General features: G+C 35.6%; 1 protein-coding gene across 5 annotated transcripts in view; it reads right to left on the bottom strand.

The window, feature by feature from the left end:
• Positions 1-19,349, bottom strand: part of ablim2 (actin binding LIM protein family, member 2) — an 82,990-nt gene that overhangs the window by 3,121 nt on the left and 60,520 nt on the right. Inside the window, exons 10-21 of one of the 5 annotated variants that reach the window (XM_067368749.1) lie at positions 19,202-19,345; positions 18,828-18,860; positions 18,103-18,220; positions 16,989-17,222; positions 12,658-12,759; positions 11,656-11,709; positions 8,306-8,346; positions 7,057-7,162; positions 5,483-5,541; positions 4,315-4,372; positions 4,176-4,183; positions 2,276-2,356 (exon numbers count right to left, since the gene is read on the bottom strand). In XM_067368749.1, coding sequence (XP_067224850.1) covers positions 2,276-2,356; positions 4,176-4,183; positions 4,315-4,372; positions 5,483-5,541; positions 7,057-7,162; positions 8,306-8,346; positions 11,656-11,709; positions 12,658-12,759; positions 16,989-17,222; positions 18,103-18,220; positions 18,828-18,860; positions 19,202-19,345 — 1,038 coding nt within the window. Of the gene's footprint in view, positions 1-2,275; positions 2,357-4,175; positions 4,373-5,482; positions 5,542-7,056; positions 7,163-8,305; positions 8,347-11,655; positions 11,710-12,657; positions 12,760-16,988; positions 17,223-18,102; positions 18,221-18,827; positions 18,861-19,201; positions 19,346-19,349 lie in introns of those variants that run through there. The other 4 variants (XR_010892606.1, XR_010892608.1, XR_010892607.1 and 1 more) reach the window with 4 other exon arrangements.

The raw sequence follows: 19,349 nt of genomic DNA on the forward strand, positions 1-19,349 counted from the left end.
TTTGTTAACTGGTCTATTTAAGGATAAGATCACTTTCAGATGACAATTACCCAAAGCTTTATTCACCCTCAAGCCATTCAAGATGTACAGTACAGTCCAAAAGTTTGGAACCACTAAGATTTTTAATGTTTTTAAAAAAAATTTCGTCTGCTCACCAAGGCTACATTTATTTACTTAAAAATACAGTAAAAACAGTAATATTGTGAAATATTATTACAATTTAAAATAACTGTGTACTATTTAAATATATTTGACAAAGTAATTTATTCCTGTGATGGCAAAGCTGAATTTTCAGCATCGTTGCTCCAGTCTTCAGTGTCACATGATCCTTCAGAAATCATTCTAATATGCTGATTTGCTGCTCAATAAACATTTATGATTATTTTCAATGTTGAAAACAGTTGTGTACTTTTTTTTCAGGATTCCTTGATGAATATAAAGTTCAAAAGAACAGCATTTATCTGAAATACAAAGCTTCTGTAGCATTATACACTACCGTTCAAAAGTTTGGGGTCAGTAAGAGTTTTTATTTTTATTTTTTTGAAAAGAAATTAAAGAAATTAATACTTTTATTCAGCAAGGATGCATTAAATCAATCAAAAGTGGCAGTAAAGACATTTATAATGTTACAAAAGATTAGATTTCAGATAAACACTGTTCTTTTGAACTTTCTATTCATCAAATAATCCTGAAAAAAATATACACAAATATTTTGTACAATTGTACACATTAAATGTTTCTTGAGCAGCAGATCAGCATATTAGAATGATTTCTGAAGGATCATGTGACACTGAAGACTGGAGTAATGATGCTGAAAATTCAGCTTTGCCATCACAGGAATAAATTACTTTGTGAAACATATTCAAATAGAAAACAGTTATTTTAAATTGTAATAATATTTCACAATATTACTGTTTTTACTGTATTTTTAATTAAATAAATGTAGCCTTGGTGAGCAGACGAATTCTTTTAAAAACATTAAAAATCTTAGTGGTTCCAAACTTTTGGACTGGACTGTATGTATGTATATATATCTTTTTGATTTCCACAGAATAATGTTATACAAATATTGAATAAATATTTTCATTTTTGGGTGAACTGTCACTTTAAAGCATGCAGAATAGCTCTATGATATAGTCATCCATCTATTAAGGCCTAAAATAATACTGTCAAAGAGCTAATCAAATCTTAATCAGAACAAACCCAAAGGACCTTCCAGCCAGGAATCTAAGCACACTGTTTATTCTGCTAACAATATCTACATGACGTAAACGTCATTACAGATTAAAGACAGAGTGAAAAATAACACAATATTGACAATAATTACAACCATTCATATCCAAACTTTGCACTTGTTGAGGACGTTCAGTATTATGAGCACGACTGGGGTGCTGTGAAAGTTGTCAGGCTTTTAAGCCTATGACCTCAATTTGGGTTTAAACCATTCCAGAAAGGATTTGTAGAAATCTTTATTCTTTCAAGCCCTGTCATATGTGGTACTGTAACACTTGCAGATGTGTGGGTATCTTGCATGCCTCTAAATAGATGCTGAAATCACCGTCTTTGGAAAGTTTTGGGTGTTGCAAGTGCCTCCCGCTGGGAGACTGATTCCAATCACGCTCAATTCAAACAGATGTGACAATGGCCTCTTATATCAGTACAGCAGTCATATGATGAAACAGACACACACACACACACATATTTTGAGAAATTGCAATTTTAACCACAGTGATTCCAGGCTAACATTTATAGGGGGTGGGGGTCAGTAAATCAAGTATCTAGTAACTCATGCTGAAGTTAAGACATTTCTCTTCCCTTTTCCATTTAAACCCACTAATAACACTGACACAACGTCCAGAAACACTGAGGATATATTATGTGTTGGCCGTGGGCAAGTAGACTGTGGTCCAGCAATAACCTCACAAATATTCACACAGGCAGATGACGAGCAGTCAGGCATTCAGACAAACATGAACAACTCTTCGTCTGGCTGCCTTCTCATATACTTTGATCCAGACTAATATTGACAAAATGATTATTAAACAGCAATAAGACCGCACATGCTTCATAGTAAACAGAACAACACAACTGCATTTAAGTGTAAATCATTATAAAAGCATTGCTTGATTATGACTCCAAAGTGCAATACTCAGTAAAATCATTTACAGCATAAGGCTGAGTATGATTCAGCAAAACAGGTCACATACAGAGGAAAACATAGAAGAGGACAAGGAGAAAGAAAAGTGGTCTACGTGAAGTTCTAATAAAATATTACCTCCAGTCTGGTGCGGTCCACATCACGTGGTAGTTTTACTCTAACTCTGTGGGTCACAGCTAGCATGTCATAGGGGTAGACCTGCAATACACATGCATGTGAAAGACACACAGTTATACGGATGCACACATACACTACCATTCAAAAGTTTTTTACATACATTTATTCAGCAAGGATACATTAAATTGATCAAAAATGGCAGTAAATACATTCATAATGTTATAAATATTTCTATTTCAAATAAATGCTGTACTTTTACACTTTCTGTTCATCAAAGAATCCTAAAAAAAAATGTTTCCACAAAAATATTAAGCAGCACAACTGTTTTCAACATTGATAATAATAGAAAAGTTTCTTGAGTCGCTAATAAGCATATTAGAACAAAGTCCCTTTAAGACAAGTCATTTCACTCGGCGGCCATCTTTGAAATGCCTCTCAGGCATGCAAGTGTAGCTCCTATCTCTTTGAATGGGGAAACATCAAATTCTCCAAAGTTTGCCAAGCTTTCGATTAAATTTCATTGAAATCACTAATGAAATCTGACAACAACTGTCTCATACATTTTGTTTCTAAATGCTCGAATCATGACAAAAAAAAGGTATTTTCCAGGCTGGATCAAGCTAATGCGCAATCCTAAATGCGCGTCTCTTGTGCCTCATTTCGGAGGTGCGCGTCTGACTGTTTCTATAGGAACCGGAGCTTCTAACGGCTGCTGCAGTGAAGCGATGACTTTACCAATCGATGATTGGGCTCTTATTTAGAAGGTGGGACTTATTCCGCCATATTGCATGTTGCACTTTCTCCCATTCAAAACAATATGAGTGAAGCATTTTTTGTTATTCTATAGTCTTTGATTAGATTGATTTCTGAAGGATCATGTGACACTGAATACTGGAGTAATGATGCTCTGCCATAACTGGAAATAATAGCATTTTAAAATATATTAAAATAGAAAGCAGTTATTTTAAATTGTAATAATATTTCAGAATATTACTGTTTTTACTGTATTTTTGATCAAATAAATGCAGCTTTGGTGAGCACTTGATCGCTTTTTATGATAAAAAGATTTAATTTAGGCTTTTCATGCCGTTCCACACCCGTAAGACCTTCGTTGATCTTTGGAATACAAATTAAGATATTTTAGTTGAAATCCGATAGCTCAGTGAGGCCTCCATAGGGAGCAATGACACTTCCTCTCTCAAGATCCATAAAGGTACTAAAAACACATCTAAATCAGTTCATGTTCGTTCAGTCGTTCAATATTAATATTGTAAAGCGACGAGAATATTTTTGGTGCACCGGAAAAACAAAATAACTTATTTAGCGATGGCCGATTTCATAACACTGCTTCAGGAAGCATCGGATCATAAATGAATCAGTGTATCGAATCTGCTGATCGGAGCGCCAAAGTCACGTGATTTCAGCCGTTTGGCAGTTTGACACACGATCTGAATCATGATTCGATACACTGATTCATTTATGATCCAATGCTTCCTGAAGCAGTGTTATGAAATCGGCCATCACTAAATAAGTCGTCATTTTGTTTTTTTGGCGCACCAAAAATATTCTCATCGCTTTATAATATTAATATTGAACCACTGAACGAACGTGAACTGATTTAGATGTTTCTAGTACCTTTATGGATCTTGAGAGAGGAAATGTCATTGCTCCCTATGCAGGCCTCATGGAGCCATCGGATTTCAACTAAAATATCTTAATTTGTGTTCTGAAGATGAACGAAGGTCTTACGGGTGTAGAACAGCATGAGGGTGAGTAATAAATGGCATAATTTTAATTTTTGAGTGAACTAACCCTTTAACAATTTTGTCTCTAAATATCTATTGAAACCATCAAAAGCATCTTGCAATCAATAATTTTTCATACAAAACTTAGAACTTACCTTATACTCTGGGAATCGATTTAAAACAGGAAAGATGTTGAAAAAAGAGAAAGGGAAAGACAAATTACAATCATTAATCTTGTGTGGTACAAATGCAACTCGTCTATTGTCTATGTAAGTTAAATACTCACTCACTCACCTCTCATTCCACTCCAAGATGAGTCATGATCTGCATCATCCTCACCAAGATCAGCCGCCTAGTAAGGAGCAATGCAAAAATTTGGCATATAGAAAAAAATTGTATACAGTGCACATATATACACAAGCAAAATGCATGACAATACCACAACACAAATATTTTATTCAAACAGTAGGTGGCTATTTTTTCAGCTACAGGCACATTTATGTTCCAAAGGATCAATCGATTTCAACGTCTGGTTTTAAGAAGGTCACATTAAAAGCTCATTAGAAATGTTTCACCATGCCATGATCATTTATTTTTGCTACTATCAAATGAGAGTAACAAAATCATGTTTGAACAGAGCGGCTGCTGTAACTGTGAAAGTTTTTCTTTCATTTCCTGAGGTTAAAGGTTAAAGTCTAGTGCAGACAGAGGCTTGAATCCTTAGGGCTGGAGCTTGCATAAGGTTATATTGATCTATGACCATGTCGCTGTTTCATATGCCTTTGTGAATGCTTGTGGAAAGTAAAGGCGAAATATGACACTAAGGCAGACCAGATTAGATATAAGAAATGGGTAATATTTCTGTTTTCAAGTAGTTTATTGTCCTGAGAGTTAGATACAAAGAACCGTTGCAAAATACTGCCACCTAGTGTACAGGAGAAGCTTTCAAACCATTCCCAAAACAAAGAGGACACTGGAATTCTGCATGCGAGGTAAAAGATCTGAATTTGATTCTTAATAAAGTGTGTGCCTGGGTTTTCTGCTGTGGAAGCACATTTGCTCTTCATTAGGAGGATAATTCATTAAGGGAGCTAGATTTCTAGTTCAAGATCAAAGTAGAACATGGAAAACAGCCAGAGGGTGGGAGCAAGACACACTTCTAACTGCACGCAAACACAGACAACACCCTCTCAGCATTATGGCTTCCTCAGCTAAATCTCTACAGTAACTGATCTGTGACTGTGTGTCCTCATGTGTGTGATTACAACAGCCCTTCGTGTCCCAGCAGCTGGGTTTGACAAATCCAAATAGGATCAAACAACATTCTTCACTGCTGAGAGAGCGAATGACAGCATTTGTGACCACAGCTCACATATATTCCCAAAAATCACAGACAGATGGAGCATTAAAAGTTTGCGGGGTGCTGTTTTTGTGTGCAGTTATCAGGTCTTATAAGGTTTACCTTGTATATGCCGTTCCGCCCGTATCCTGGCAGTGAAGCAGACTTGTTGTATGGAAAGTCTGTAAAACAGAGTTGGTTGAATGGTTTATATAGATTTGTGGCACTTTACTCTGGAGAAAAAGATGAAACATTCCAAGAAATATGAACAGAAGAAACTGTAACAATGAATATGACAGTTTGATGATTAATAAAGTCTTGCCTTTTAGTTAAAAAAGCAAATCACATGAGTCTGTTTACTCTAGAAAGCGCATACATATTAAAGGTGCCCTAGAACCAGTTTTTACAAGATGTAATATAAGTCTAAGTTGTCCCCTGAATGTGTCTGAAGTTTCAGCTCAAAATACCCCATAGATTTTTTTTTATAATTGTTTTTTTTAACTGCCTATTTTGGGGCATCATTAACTATGCACCAATTCAGGCTACGGCCCCTTTAAATTGCACGCTCCCTGCCCCCAAGCTCTCGACTATAATACAGTGCATTTACAAAATACACACAGCTAATATAACCCTCAAATGGATCTTTACATGACGTTCGTCCTGCATACTGCATGTATGCGTCGGATCATGTGAGTATAGTATTTATTTGGATGTTTACATTTGATTCTGAATGAGTTTGATGGTGCTCTGTTGCTAAAGCTAACATTACACACTGTTGGAGAGATTTATAAAGAATGAAGGGTGTAGGGCTGCACGATATATCGCATGAGATTGTCACACGCATTTCGTCAGTAAAGCCGGTTTCCTGATTGTGTGGCTTGTCAGTGAACTACGGCTCTGTCTATTAAATGCCGCTCCATTTGAAAGCAGGTGATGGCGATTTAGCGGTAATCAGGGAACCGGCTTTACTGACGAAATGCGCGTGACAATCGCATGCGATATATCGTATTAAATGTGTGGACCAAAACTAGTAAACTACTTGATTATAATTTTAACTGTAGTATATTATTCAATATAATATTTTTCAAATGAATACACTTGAAATGTACTCAATTGCAACTTCATCATTGCAAATGTGTAATTACAAATATATTTAAATACATGACATACAAGTTTTAAGAGAAATGACTTTAAGTATATTTTAGTTCACCATAAATGCTTGTCAGTTCACTCAGCAAACTTTAAAACTTTAACTTTTTGGTTAATACTGGCTGCCCTTGTGTAATGCCTTGAACATGAGCTGGCATATGCAAATATTGGGGGCGTACATATTAATGAGCCCGACTGTTATGTAACAGTCGGTGTTATGTTGAGATTCGCCTGTTCTTCGGAGGTCTTTTAAACAAATGAGATTTATATAAGAAGGAGGAAACAATGGAGTTTGAGACTCACTGTATGTCTTTTCCATGTACTGAACTCTTGTTATTTAACTATGCTGAGGTAAATTAAATTTTTTGATTCTAGGGTACCTTTAACTAGACCAGCCTGAAAAGACTGTCAGATTCATAGCTGAATTTAATTACAAACAATTTTGCATATTGTAGTCCATCTCCATTGGGGATGTTACCATGATGGCCGTTTAGTGAACTGACATGACTGGAGTTGGGATGTAATGAAATCATTAATTGGCAACTCACTGGGCTGAGAGATATCGGTGGGTAAGCTGTGTGTGGAGGTCCTGGGATCCAGGTCTGGAGACTGTCCATCAATCTCACTCTTCAGGTTCATCCAACTTGTTCTGGTCTATTGACAGACAAAAACAGTCAGATTTACATGTAATACAACCAAATAAAGAATTTAATGAAAAATACAGGAAAACATATACGTTTCATTACATTATTAAAAGAACCCTAAAACAACAAAAATAAGTGCATTTAATTGTATTGAATGTGCATTTGCAGTGTACTTCAAATGTTTACAGTATTTTTAAAAACTGTAATCCTAGATGAAATAATATTAATAAAATAAAAGACAATTTAAATGTACTTAAAATTAGTACACTTTCATGACTGAATCTTAAGTACACTTTTAAAAATCGCACCTTGCAATAATGACAAATTAAAAGTTTTACTTTATAGTAGATTTTAAATAATTATGTTTTAATAATATTTTGTTGTGGTTTAAAGGAGTAGTTTTATTTTGATGTGTGGACCAACTTACTAAAACTAGTAAACTACTTGATTATAATTTTAACTGTAGTATATTATTCGATAATACATTTGAAATGAATACATTTGAAATGTACTCAATTGCAACTTCATCATTGCAAATGTGTATTTACAAATGTATTTAAATACATGACATACAAGTTTTAAGAGAAATGACTTTAAGTATATTTTAGTTCACCATAAATGCTTGTCAGTTCACTCAACAAACTTTAAAACTTTAACTTTTTGGTTAAAACTTTAACCACCATATTTCAAAGACAAAAAAAGTAATTATAAAATAAAATAAAAAAGCTTAAATTAAATCTGTTCAGCATATAAAGCAATCAAGTCTATTCAGATCATTTGGACTAAACCACTGAATTCATGTGGATTAATTTTACAATCTCTTAATTAACTTTTTGAAGCATCAAAGTTGCGTAGATCTCATTTGAGGGACAGAAATTGGTCAGATTTTATTAAAAATATCTTCATTTGTGTTCTGAAGATGAACGAAAGTATTACGGGTTTGGAACGACATGAAGGTCATGAATCAATGATGACAGAATATTCATTTTTGGGTGAACTATCCCTTCAAAGTATATTATTTCTGTAATAAGTACTCTTTTTAAAGTATCTTTTTAACAATGGTCGGTTGGATTGAATTATTAAAACAACTTGATACTGAATGTTTAGAATAGACAAAAACACACGGAGATGTTTAGGTAAATATATAAATTACCTTTCTGTCTATGTCATCATCTTGCCAGGAGGTTCTGGAAGCTGCAGCACAGTAAGAAAGTTTAAATATATCGTAATGGACAATTTACACTGTTTGAGAGAGAGAGACTGACACAAGTTACATCATGCAAACTACCACACACAATAATAACTTTAATTAAAATACTGTTATATACAGTTGGGGAGAGCGGGGTAAGTTGTCACACTTTTCACACTGTCTAACATTTACTGAGCACCATACATCACAATGGTATACATGTCATACCAAATGAAAGAAGGAAGTCCTTGGCACATATGTTGTATTCATTACATTTTAATATCTTATCTCATTACGGAGTTGTAGACTGTTGAATAGAGAATGTGCACTTGTGACAATATGCCCCATCGGCGGGTAAGTTGTCACACTAGATTATCTAAAAATTAGAACACAACTACTTAATTGATATTATTGATTTTAATTTTTAAATTCAAACCAGAACTGGAAATATAAACAATCATACCTAGAGAATTTGGGAAAACAATTATTTCAATCCAAACAATACACATTTCAATCAAAACACATTACGTGGCAAGACCACTTTACTTTGAACTTTAAACTCAAACTTTCTCTGACTTGCAAATAGATCCATAATATCTGAATGGAATACTGCAGATAACTCGCTTAACTTAACATGTTGAACCTCTTTTTTGAGCATGTTCTATGTGTTTATTTGTACTGGGGCAAGTTGTCACATGTGACGACTTGCCCCAAGGTCATTGAGACAACTTGCCCCAAACTGACATGTGTGCTAATGTTGGCTAAATCTCAAGGTTAGCTCATACAACATAGCACGTCAGCTAAATTATCAAAAGACACGTTATTGTCTCCTCTATGTTGTGCAAAATAATTTTTTTTAACATTCATACCTAACAAAGTTGTATTGCATTAAATTTAATGTGCAAATTTTTTACTTTTTAAGCCAAAAAATAAGAAAATTGTGCTAACCTCAAATTAGAGCGATCTTGACAACATGTGAACAAGAAATTGACTATAGAAGAAGAAGTCACACAAAGTGGCTATTTGATTTTTGAGATAGAGCCTCTAGTTTTGGAGTTATGAAGAGTGTGACAACTTACCCATGTGACAACTTACCCCACTCTCCCCTACTCATAAATCACATTTCATCTGATTTTTTCAGGGTAGTTTGATTTTAGACAGGGGTTTAAAAAAATCTCACTCTTCACTAGGGGAGAAAAACAAATTTACGGACAAAATTAACAAACAAGTGAAAAGTGACAACCAAACACCATGTCAATTAGGGTGAAGGGGCAAGTTCAGAAAAAAGAACAAAAGAAACGAGTCATGTGATTAATACCTCTACCACCCAATCACAATGAGTTTACTGATGTCTTTGAACCAATCAAAATGGGTTACACAAATGCCTTTGACATTTCACCAAACCAATGAGTTACACAGACACCAAACATTGTCTAACATCTACAGTAATCTATTGCAACACCACAGACAGATGGGAAAATATACCGCAACTGACAACCGATATGTATGGATGGAAAGATTATATCTGACTGCTGTTTCCATGTCAGGATAAACCAATACCACAAAATTGCAAAAAAAAAGAAGAAAAAAAAGTAGGATTTTGTCTATGAAAACATCATATCAAAGGCATTATTTACATTAAATGTAAAGTTTTGGGTCAGTAAGATTTTTTTTTATTATTATTTAAAAACAAAGCTGTTCTTTTTAACTTTATTCCTATAGAGTGATTTCTGAATGATCATTTGGCACTGAAGAAAGGTGTAAAATTCAACTTTGCCATCACGTGAATAAAAAATACTTTAAAGGTGGGGTATGTATTTTTTCAAAAACACTGTTTGGAAGTTAGTCAGGCCGACACCAACAACAAACATCTAACCAATCAGCATATGATGGTCAAGGAGACAAAATGAGTAAGAGGGAGATTCGAAAAAAGAAAAAAGAAAAAACGGAGAGATATGAGACAATACAAAACAGTTCAAAAGAATATCACTGGAATGAAGGTTTATGACTGGGCAAGCACTTTAGGGCGCGTTAATATTAGAAAAGCTTTCCAGCGCTGGAGAGAGCTAAGTGGGAAGGTCTGAAAACAGATGCGGAGGCTGCTTTGATTCCTTATCATGTAAGTGGGGTTTGAGTGTCTGGAGCTGCTGTGTTGTTGGCGACTAACAATGAACACTTGTTTGTATTTACTCTTGTGTACTGTATGTTCATTATTTGTGCTTCCTTGTCGTTCGTTCATCATCTGTGCTTTATTTTTCGTGAAGCATTTTGTTGCGCATCAGCTGTGATAGACAGACACCCACTCTTGTATTGCGTGTGTAACAGTGGCCAGATTGAGCAGTTGTGCAGGTAAACCACTCCACACTGACGACTGATAGAGAATGCGGTGTTTAGCGCCATTGTTAGTGCACTCGCCTTGCCTGCCCGCAGTGATCGGGCCTGGGTTCAAGACTGACTCGGAGCGGGGTGGTTAGGATTGGAGAGTGACTTTTGGAGGCGGAGCAATGAAGAGAGGGGAGGGTTTGTTTGGGCTGATTTCAAATATCAACAATGTCCAACAGAGTTGTTGAAAAAATACATACACCACCTTCAATATGTATATATATATATATATATATATATATATATATATATATATATATATATATATATATATATATATATGTATATATATATATATATATATGTTCCAATACTTGTGCACGAGTTTTGGGAGGCGTTCCTTTGAAATGAGCTGTGAAGGAGGGGGGTTGTAACAGTCTTTGGTTTCTCAGTCGACGAAAAGATCCTATTTAGCACCTTTAAATTTTAGAATATTACTGTTTTACTGTATTTTTGATCTTATATATGCAGCCTTGGTAAGCATAATAGACTTCTTAAAAAAAAAAACATTTAAAAAGTCATACCAACCCCAAACTTTTGAACGGTAGTGTATGTGTAACATCAAATGCATACAAAACAACAAATATCTGCAAGTAACTTGGCATTAAACAGCGATGATAATTATTCAGGGCTAACCGCTATTCCAAATAAACCCAAAAAATATACATGAAATATGACCCTTTGCATGTGTTCAAGATGTTTGCTGATGTACAACCAACAATTATGTACTGACTACTTGATAAGAAGTACCTTGTCAAATCCAAACCCTTTTCTGGGATTTGTAAAAACCTATAAGGCCTACTGTTTGGAGCTGAAATGGAAACCAGCAGACAGAAGTAGGGTCAAAGGTTACAGTTTCATGGCAACAGGTACCATGGTGACATGCGTAAAAGCATGCAAAGAAACATGATTGTACGAAGACTGGACTGTACCATGCTGTTTGTAGATAGGGGGTTTTCTATAGATATTATCTTTGACTTTAGTCTCTGAGAATGGAAGACAAAGAGAGGAAGAGAGCAAGAGAATAAGAAAAGATGAATAAAGAAGCATGAGTTATTAGAGCATGGAATCAGGGCAAAAGAAAGGGCAGCAAATGCAGTATATGATGCTGTAAAAGATTCCAGATATTGTAGTTCATTTAATTATCATCATGTGCAGAAATGCTCAAGGTTGGCATGCAATGATCAAGCATTTTGCCTTTGACTTTGACAAAATCCTCAGCTTTGAAAAAAAAATGGATTTGAAATATGGATTTTTCTGCAGTCAGAATCATGTATAACATAATAAATAACAAAAGCTTCATCTCATTTTCAACTTAGAAGACAGAAATATCACCTAAAATGAGCTAGGCCAAGAGGAAAACAGGGAGATAAATGGTGTAATTGCAATGACATAATGTCTTAATAATTGACACAGCATGTGTATCTCTACAGCTTGTTTAGGTCATCTCAACCTCACGTCTGCTTCTCAACCATTACTTCTAGAAAAAATCAGTTATTTAATGTAACACATGTGGGACATTTTAAGAGCTGTTTCAGCCTCTGCCAGCATTGGAAACAAGACGTCATTAGAAAAAAGGACAGAAAACACATGAAACTGATCATTAGTTTTATTTTAAACATATCCAGGGACGAGCAATGACAGTAATAAGTTTATTTTATGTACTAAAAATAGGGCTTTGCTTAAAATAATGAGTTGTGAATGTACGAAATTTATGTAAATCATGCAATGATGTACAAAAATGACATTTAGATTTAGAGAAAGATCACAGAATATTATGAAGGCAGAATATGAATATGAATTATTCAGTCTGCCAGCTTCTTTCATAAAATAGAAGCATATATGTGGTCGAAAAAGAGGGTTTAATATTGTACAGAAGAGAGGACAGAAGAAAAGAAGAGATATGAGTAAAGGACAAGAGATTTTGCACCTACCTGGGATATGGAAATGCCGTGGGGCTGCCACATATGTAGAGGAAGGAGATTTGCCATCGGAGTAGGTGGAGAGACTGGGGGTACTCCGCCCACTTTCACTACCTCGAGGGGTTGAAGGTCACGGCAGACACGAAAAAGAAAAGGAAAGAGAAGAAGAGTTGACGGGTTTCCAGAATTATGCTGAATTGAGTTTTAAGTGTTCCAATAAGCCTCACAATACAGCCAGCTCAAAAAAGACAAAAAAAAAAAAAATTGTCTTTGCATTGGAGATTGTGAAAGTGTGTTTATACTGATAACATCTGTTCAGCAGAGACTCATGCTTTATCCTCTGCTTGAACTGAGCAGACAAGTCGATATGAATTGAACATAGACAGAAAAATAGATAAAATGTTATTGGCAGGCTGAATTGTGATGCAATCATCATCTTTAGGGTATTTATATTAGATATAATTAGTTAGATAGATTAGGTATTTAAAATCCCAGTCTTTTATCAAAATGAGACTAAAGGAGAGAGAGAATCTCTTATTCATCTATTCACTAAAATGTTTAATTTAAAGGTGCCCTAGAACTTTTTTTAAAAAGATGTAATATAAGTCTAAGGTGTCCCCTGAATGTGTCTGTGAAGTTTCAGCTCAAAATACCCCCTAGATTTTTTTTATTCATTTTTTTTAACTGCCTATTTTGGGGCATCATTATAAATGAGCCGATTCAGGGCTACTGGACTTTAATTCTCATGCTCCATGCCCACGGAGCTCGCGCTTGCCTTGAACAGTGCATAAACAAAGTTTACACAGCTAATATAACCCTCAAATGTATCTTTACAAAGTGTTCGTCATGCATGCGTCGGATTATGTTAGTATTGTATACTGCTATATTGTTTTCATTTGATTCTGAATGAGTTTGATTGTGCTCCGTGGCTAACGGCTAATGCTACACTGTTGGAGAGATTTATAAAGAATGAAGTTGTGTTTATGCATTATACAGACTGCAAGTGTTTAAAAATGAAAATAGCGACGGCTCTCTTGTCTCCTTGAATACAGTAAGAAACGATGGTAACTTTAACCACATTTAACAGAACATTAGCAACATGCTAACGAAACATTTAGAAAGACAATTTACAAATATCACTAAAAATATCATGATATCATGGATCATGTCAGTTATTATTGCTCCATATGCCATTTTTCACTGTTGTTCTTGCTTGCTTACCTAGTCTGTTGATTCACCTGTGCACATCCAGACGTTCTGCCCTTGTCTAATGCCTTTCATAATGTTGGGAACATGGGCTGGCATATGCAAATATTGGGGGCGTACATCCCGACTGTTACGTAACAGTCGGTGTTATGTTGAGATTCGCCTGTTCTTCGGAGGTCTTTTAAACAAATGAGATTTAAATAAGAAGGAGGAAACAGTGGAGTTTGAGACTCACTGTATGTCATTTCCATGTACTGAACTCTTGTTATTTGACTATGCCAAGATAAATTCAATTTTTCATTCGAGGGCACCTTTAAATCAATGAGACGTCATTTGCGTATGTTGAAAGCAAAAATATGAATACAAAAACATAATTGTCTCTTTCTCTGTCTCCTTTTTCTTTTATTTCTCTCTTTCATACACACTTGCAACTGTCCTTCAGACACATGCACACACCATTTAACACACAAAGTGCTGTTAGTAAAAATTCACCCTGTATCAGGGGAAAATCTTCTACACATCTGGAGCTGGGGGAGCAGGAAATTGTCAAAAACACAGCAAACATACACAAATCACAACACTGGAGCACATTGTGAAGTATGAAGGTCTCGATGCTTCCCATTACTCATTGAAATGTGATTTTAATGCAATTGCAACGCCCTTCTTGTGTCAGCTGGGTGTAATGCAACATGTTTCATCACTAACACATATTATGTGAATGATTTCCATATTCATTTTATATATCTTAAGTAGAAATCAAACTCAGATGGTGATATGACAAGATCGAGGCAGCTATAGCATGTAATGGTTTTGCATTTGTAAGGAAGAGCCAGTTTTCCTCTTGTGTGGCTCCTTTACCAATAAGAAGTCAATTAGTGTCATAAACAGCTAAGTGTATAATAAACGGCACACTCCAAACACAACCTCGATGTACATTCATGCTGCATTAAAAGGTTGGCCTGGAATTGCACAAGGCCAAAGTTTATGCCACTGTGCCTGGCAAACCAACCCAAAATTACAGCTCATCAATTTACCCCTTTAATCTTCTCCTGCGAACTTTATTCCCGCTCTTTCTACTTCTTGTAGAGAAACCACAAAACCCAAATCTGTAGCTTGATTTACAGAAAATATAAAGGGTTTTCGTTTCCTGTTTTCCATCATACTTTCCTCCTCTTCACAGACATCTTTTCTTGACGAATAATTACTCTTCAATATATTTTAGATATACTGTACATATAATGTATTTACAGAAAGGATTTTGGATAGAATAGGATTTTGACATTTTTAAACAAAGTTATGATGTAAAATGAAGAAATATTTCCGATTCTGCCTTATTTCTAGGTCAGCAATTAAATAAGCAAATTTGTTGTACTGATATTGATCTTGATGTTTTAAAATTCAGAATTTCTTATATTTTTCATTCAAATTGAAATTATTCTATATTATAAATTGTAATGATATTATAATAGTATAATGTTCAACTATACAAGTTTGTATTAAAGTAGAAAAAATTCAAAATACAAGCATTTTCACTATACCATATCTCCACCTGAAAATAACTGCCTGACTGAGTATGCATGTTAAAGGATTAGTCCACTTTAAAATAAAAATTTCCTGATAATTTACTCACCCCCAAATGAAGGTTTTTGATGAAAACATTCCAGGATTATTCTCCTTATAGTGGACTTCAATGGCCTCCAAACAGATGAAGGTCAAAATTACAGTTTCAGTGCAGCTTCAAAGGGCTTTAAACAATACCAGACGAGGAATAAGGGTCTAATCTAGCGAAACAATCGGTCATTTTCTAAAAAAATACAACTGTATATGCTTTATAAACACAAATTATCGCCTTGCACATACTTCCGCTTTCCGTATTCTTCAAAAAGCTTATGCTGTATGTCCTACGCCTTCCCTATTCAACTTACAGAACGAACACGGCGCCATTTTTGTTTTTTTCTGTAGGTAGGCGTAGGACATACAGCGTAAGCTTTTTAAAGAATATGGAAAGCGGAAGCACGTGCAAGGCTATAATTTGTTTTTATAAGGCATATACAATTGTATTTTTTATCATTTCGCTAGATTAGACCCTTATTCCTCATCTGGTATCGTTTAAAGCCCTTTGAAGCTGCAGTGAAACTGTAATTTTGACCTTCAACCGTCTGGAGGCCATTGAAGTCCACTACAAGGAGAATAATCCTGGAATGTTTTCATCAAAAACCTTAATTTAAAGAAAGACATGAACATCTTGGATGACATGGGGTTGAGTAAATTATCAGGAAAATTTAATTTGAAAGTGGACTAATCCTTTAAGTTAAATAAAACACTTGAAAATAGTGAAAAGAGAGAAATAACAGCCACAAAGTAAATGGCAACACTAACACAAACATACAGACAGTCACTCCGAATATCAAGTGCATGGTGGAAAATTTCATCTTACCAGACAAAGCACGACATCAACTACAGTACAACAAATAAATGCATATTGATGGCCACCACCAACGTTCGCATTTGTCTTGTGCATAAAGTTACTGTTTCAGCTCAAGTATAATGAATGTCCACAGGTTTTCCATGCAATATGATTGGACATACAAACTCTATAAACACAAGCAAGCATTAAAAATGGATTGGTCCAAGGACTGAACCTTGTGGTACACCTACAATCTCACATCACTGTAATACACTGGTGATACACAGTGAAAGAGATACTGTTTATTAGGGTTTACCGTGAGAAGGCAAATTGAGGTGCAGGGCTGTCCTAGGCCTACTTTCAGACTTTGCTTCCTGTTTGAATCCTGTCTCAATCCCTGTTCAGGAAAGGTGGATGAAGGATAGGGTAGTAATTTCATGTCTGCAATTTGCTAGTCCATTGTGAATGCAAACCCTTATGAAGCTCTAAGAGAGCTTGACCCATTGTTCATTAGTGTTGCAATCCAATTCCAAGCAAGAACTTCATGCACATTGTGATAGTCTTAAGTTCTTTAAACAGCATTTTTAGTATTGCACTCGTTTAGTCATCTTGTCGGGGGGAAGTGAATCTTACCAATCAAATCAAATTCAATTGCACACTTAAGTTCACACGAATGCAGTCAGTAGGTAGTTTGGAACTAGACCAAGGCCTGCAGGAAGAGTTGTAGTACCTCTAAAGTAAGGGATGTAGTTGTGCTGTTGGAGCAATGCCAGAGTAGTGGGGTTGAGGGGCAGGGCCACACCACTGCTCCCTGCCTGTGGAGTGTTTCTACCACTGCTGCTGTACAAAGGCAGTGGGGAGGAGCCTCTGGCACTACCATGGGTGCTACTCCTCCCCGAGGTTGGTACAGGCAACAAGTTGGAATTTTCTGGATGGGTGGTGTATTTGACGCTCAGATATTGCTCTGAGCAAGAGACCGAGCCGGTCAGGGAAGAATGGCAGTAATATGAGATCAGCAACTACACTAAAAACCAAATAATTACTTTGTTCTTGAAATTCTGCATCAAATCAGTTTATTGTTGTACAAAATGTGATAGTAGAATAGAACGTTTTAGCTCTGTTCCAAAACTTGGTGCTTTTATGAACAATAAGGCGCCATTTATTTGATCAAATATATAATAAAAATACAGTAATATATCTACGGTGGTTCAAACGCACGAGAATACTTTTTGTGTGCAAAAACAAAACAAAAATAACTACCCCAGGCAAAAAGTGGTGCTAAATTTGCTTCTAAATTACAATTGTGAAACGTTCAGTAGGGTTTAGAACAATGACAACTAGGCGCTATAGTGTATAATAGAAAATTATAGGAGAAAAGAATAGGTGTTTTAACTAGAAGATATTTATAGGACATGCTTTTGATTGTAGTTTAAGTAATCACCTAAGCCTATGATGCCTTAAAGGGATACTTCACCCAAAAATTCTGTCATCATTTACTCCTCCTCAAGTAGTTCCAAACCTGTATGAATTTCTTTGTTCTGCTGAACACAAAGAAAGATATTTGGAAGAATGTCAGTAACCAAACAGATCTCGACCCCCATTGACTATCATAGTATTTATTTTTCCTACTATGGTAGTCAATGGAGTGCGTGATCTGTTCGGTTTTTCATACAGGTTTGTGACCATTTGAGGGTGAATAAATGACACAACTCACTAGGTTTTGGAACAGTGTGTGATGGTGTAGAACATCCAAATCACTGAAAAGACTCATAGATACACAATAACTGCGAAGGTAAGAATGACGCTGTGTTTATGTAAGTATCAACATGTATATGGAGGAATACCTGGTCTGCTGTAGGTCTGTGGTGAGCGGGAAGGCGTATAGCGGCCATAACCCCCTAAAGAGCTGTTGGAGCTGGGGCTGGAGGGCCTCCTCTGGCGGGGAGACTTTTCCCCATCTCCCTAGAAACAAACAGACAGTATTATTTAGTCTGAAAGTGTCAGGCAATTAGCAAAGTTAGAGGTGACCACTGTGGCCCTGGGACACACAGGAGGAGACTATAAAGCTAAAAAAGAAACCAATCTACAATAATCAGCCTTAACTAGTAATAGGCTGATCATTGAGTAATTTCAAAGTGAAGATGGTGAAAAACACACAATACTATTCATGTCACCAAACCACAACTATTCAATTTCACAAACTACAACAACTATTCACAAAATATGAAGAAACACTAGGTCTCATTTACTAATAATACACATATATGCATAAAATGTGTGCAAACATTCTCAATTAGAAATAATGAACCATCAAGTAAAGTTCAGTAAATGTATTCTGATGTCTATTTATGACAAATTGTTATTTTTATTATTACAATTATAAATTGTAATAAATTATAAGATAAAAAACTTCATCAACATTAAAATGAGAGTAAATTTTAATTTGGCAGAAATTTTGTGTGAGAACCTTTTCTGTACATGCATTTACACAATTGATATGCCATGATTAGCAAATAAGACCCACTGAAACAATAACAGGGCCTGTTTCTTCATGTCAGCTCTACTGTACCTCAGTTGGAGTAGGGGTGAGTTGCTGGGGTGACTGTAAACAAAGACAGCAAATGAGTAAGATGGACTGGAATGCAATGATAGCTATGTTAATGAAAAATGAGCTTTTCTCCTTAACTGAGTCACTTTGACTGAAACTATTCTAATACTTCAGTGAAATAGCAAAAATGAGTGAGTGATGCTGGGTGATGAGTGAAGATGATTAGATTTAAAAATGGCACTGTTATAACAAATAAGTACACACAAGCTGCAGCTGTTGTATGAGTAATTATGCTAGACTTTTACTTTAAGTCACCTGTGATAAGTAAAAATTGTCAAAAGTGGAGGAAATGTATTTGTCATTCCCTCATGTAAGCTAGTCTGAGGAGTTTTTACCTCTCCAAAGGTCCTGTCCTCCACAGGATAGCTCACATAGGGCGAGTATGAGAGCATGTCAGGTCTGTCAATATTGTAGATCGCTTTGATTTTAGGAAGAGCAGCCAGGTCCTTGTAGTCCAGAAGTTCATCACCCAGTTTTGCCTTG

Source organism: Chanodichthys erythropterus, chromosome 19 (assembly GCF_024489055.1).
Source record: "Chanodichthys erythropterus isolate Z2021 chromosome 19, ASM2448905v1, whole genome shotgun sequence".
Classification (NCBI taxonomy): Eukaryota; Metazoa; Chordata; class Actinopteri; order Cypriniformes; family Xenocyprididae; genus Chanodichthys; species Chanodichthys erythropterus.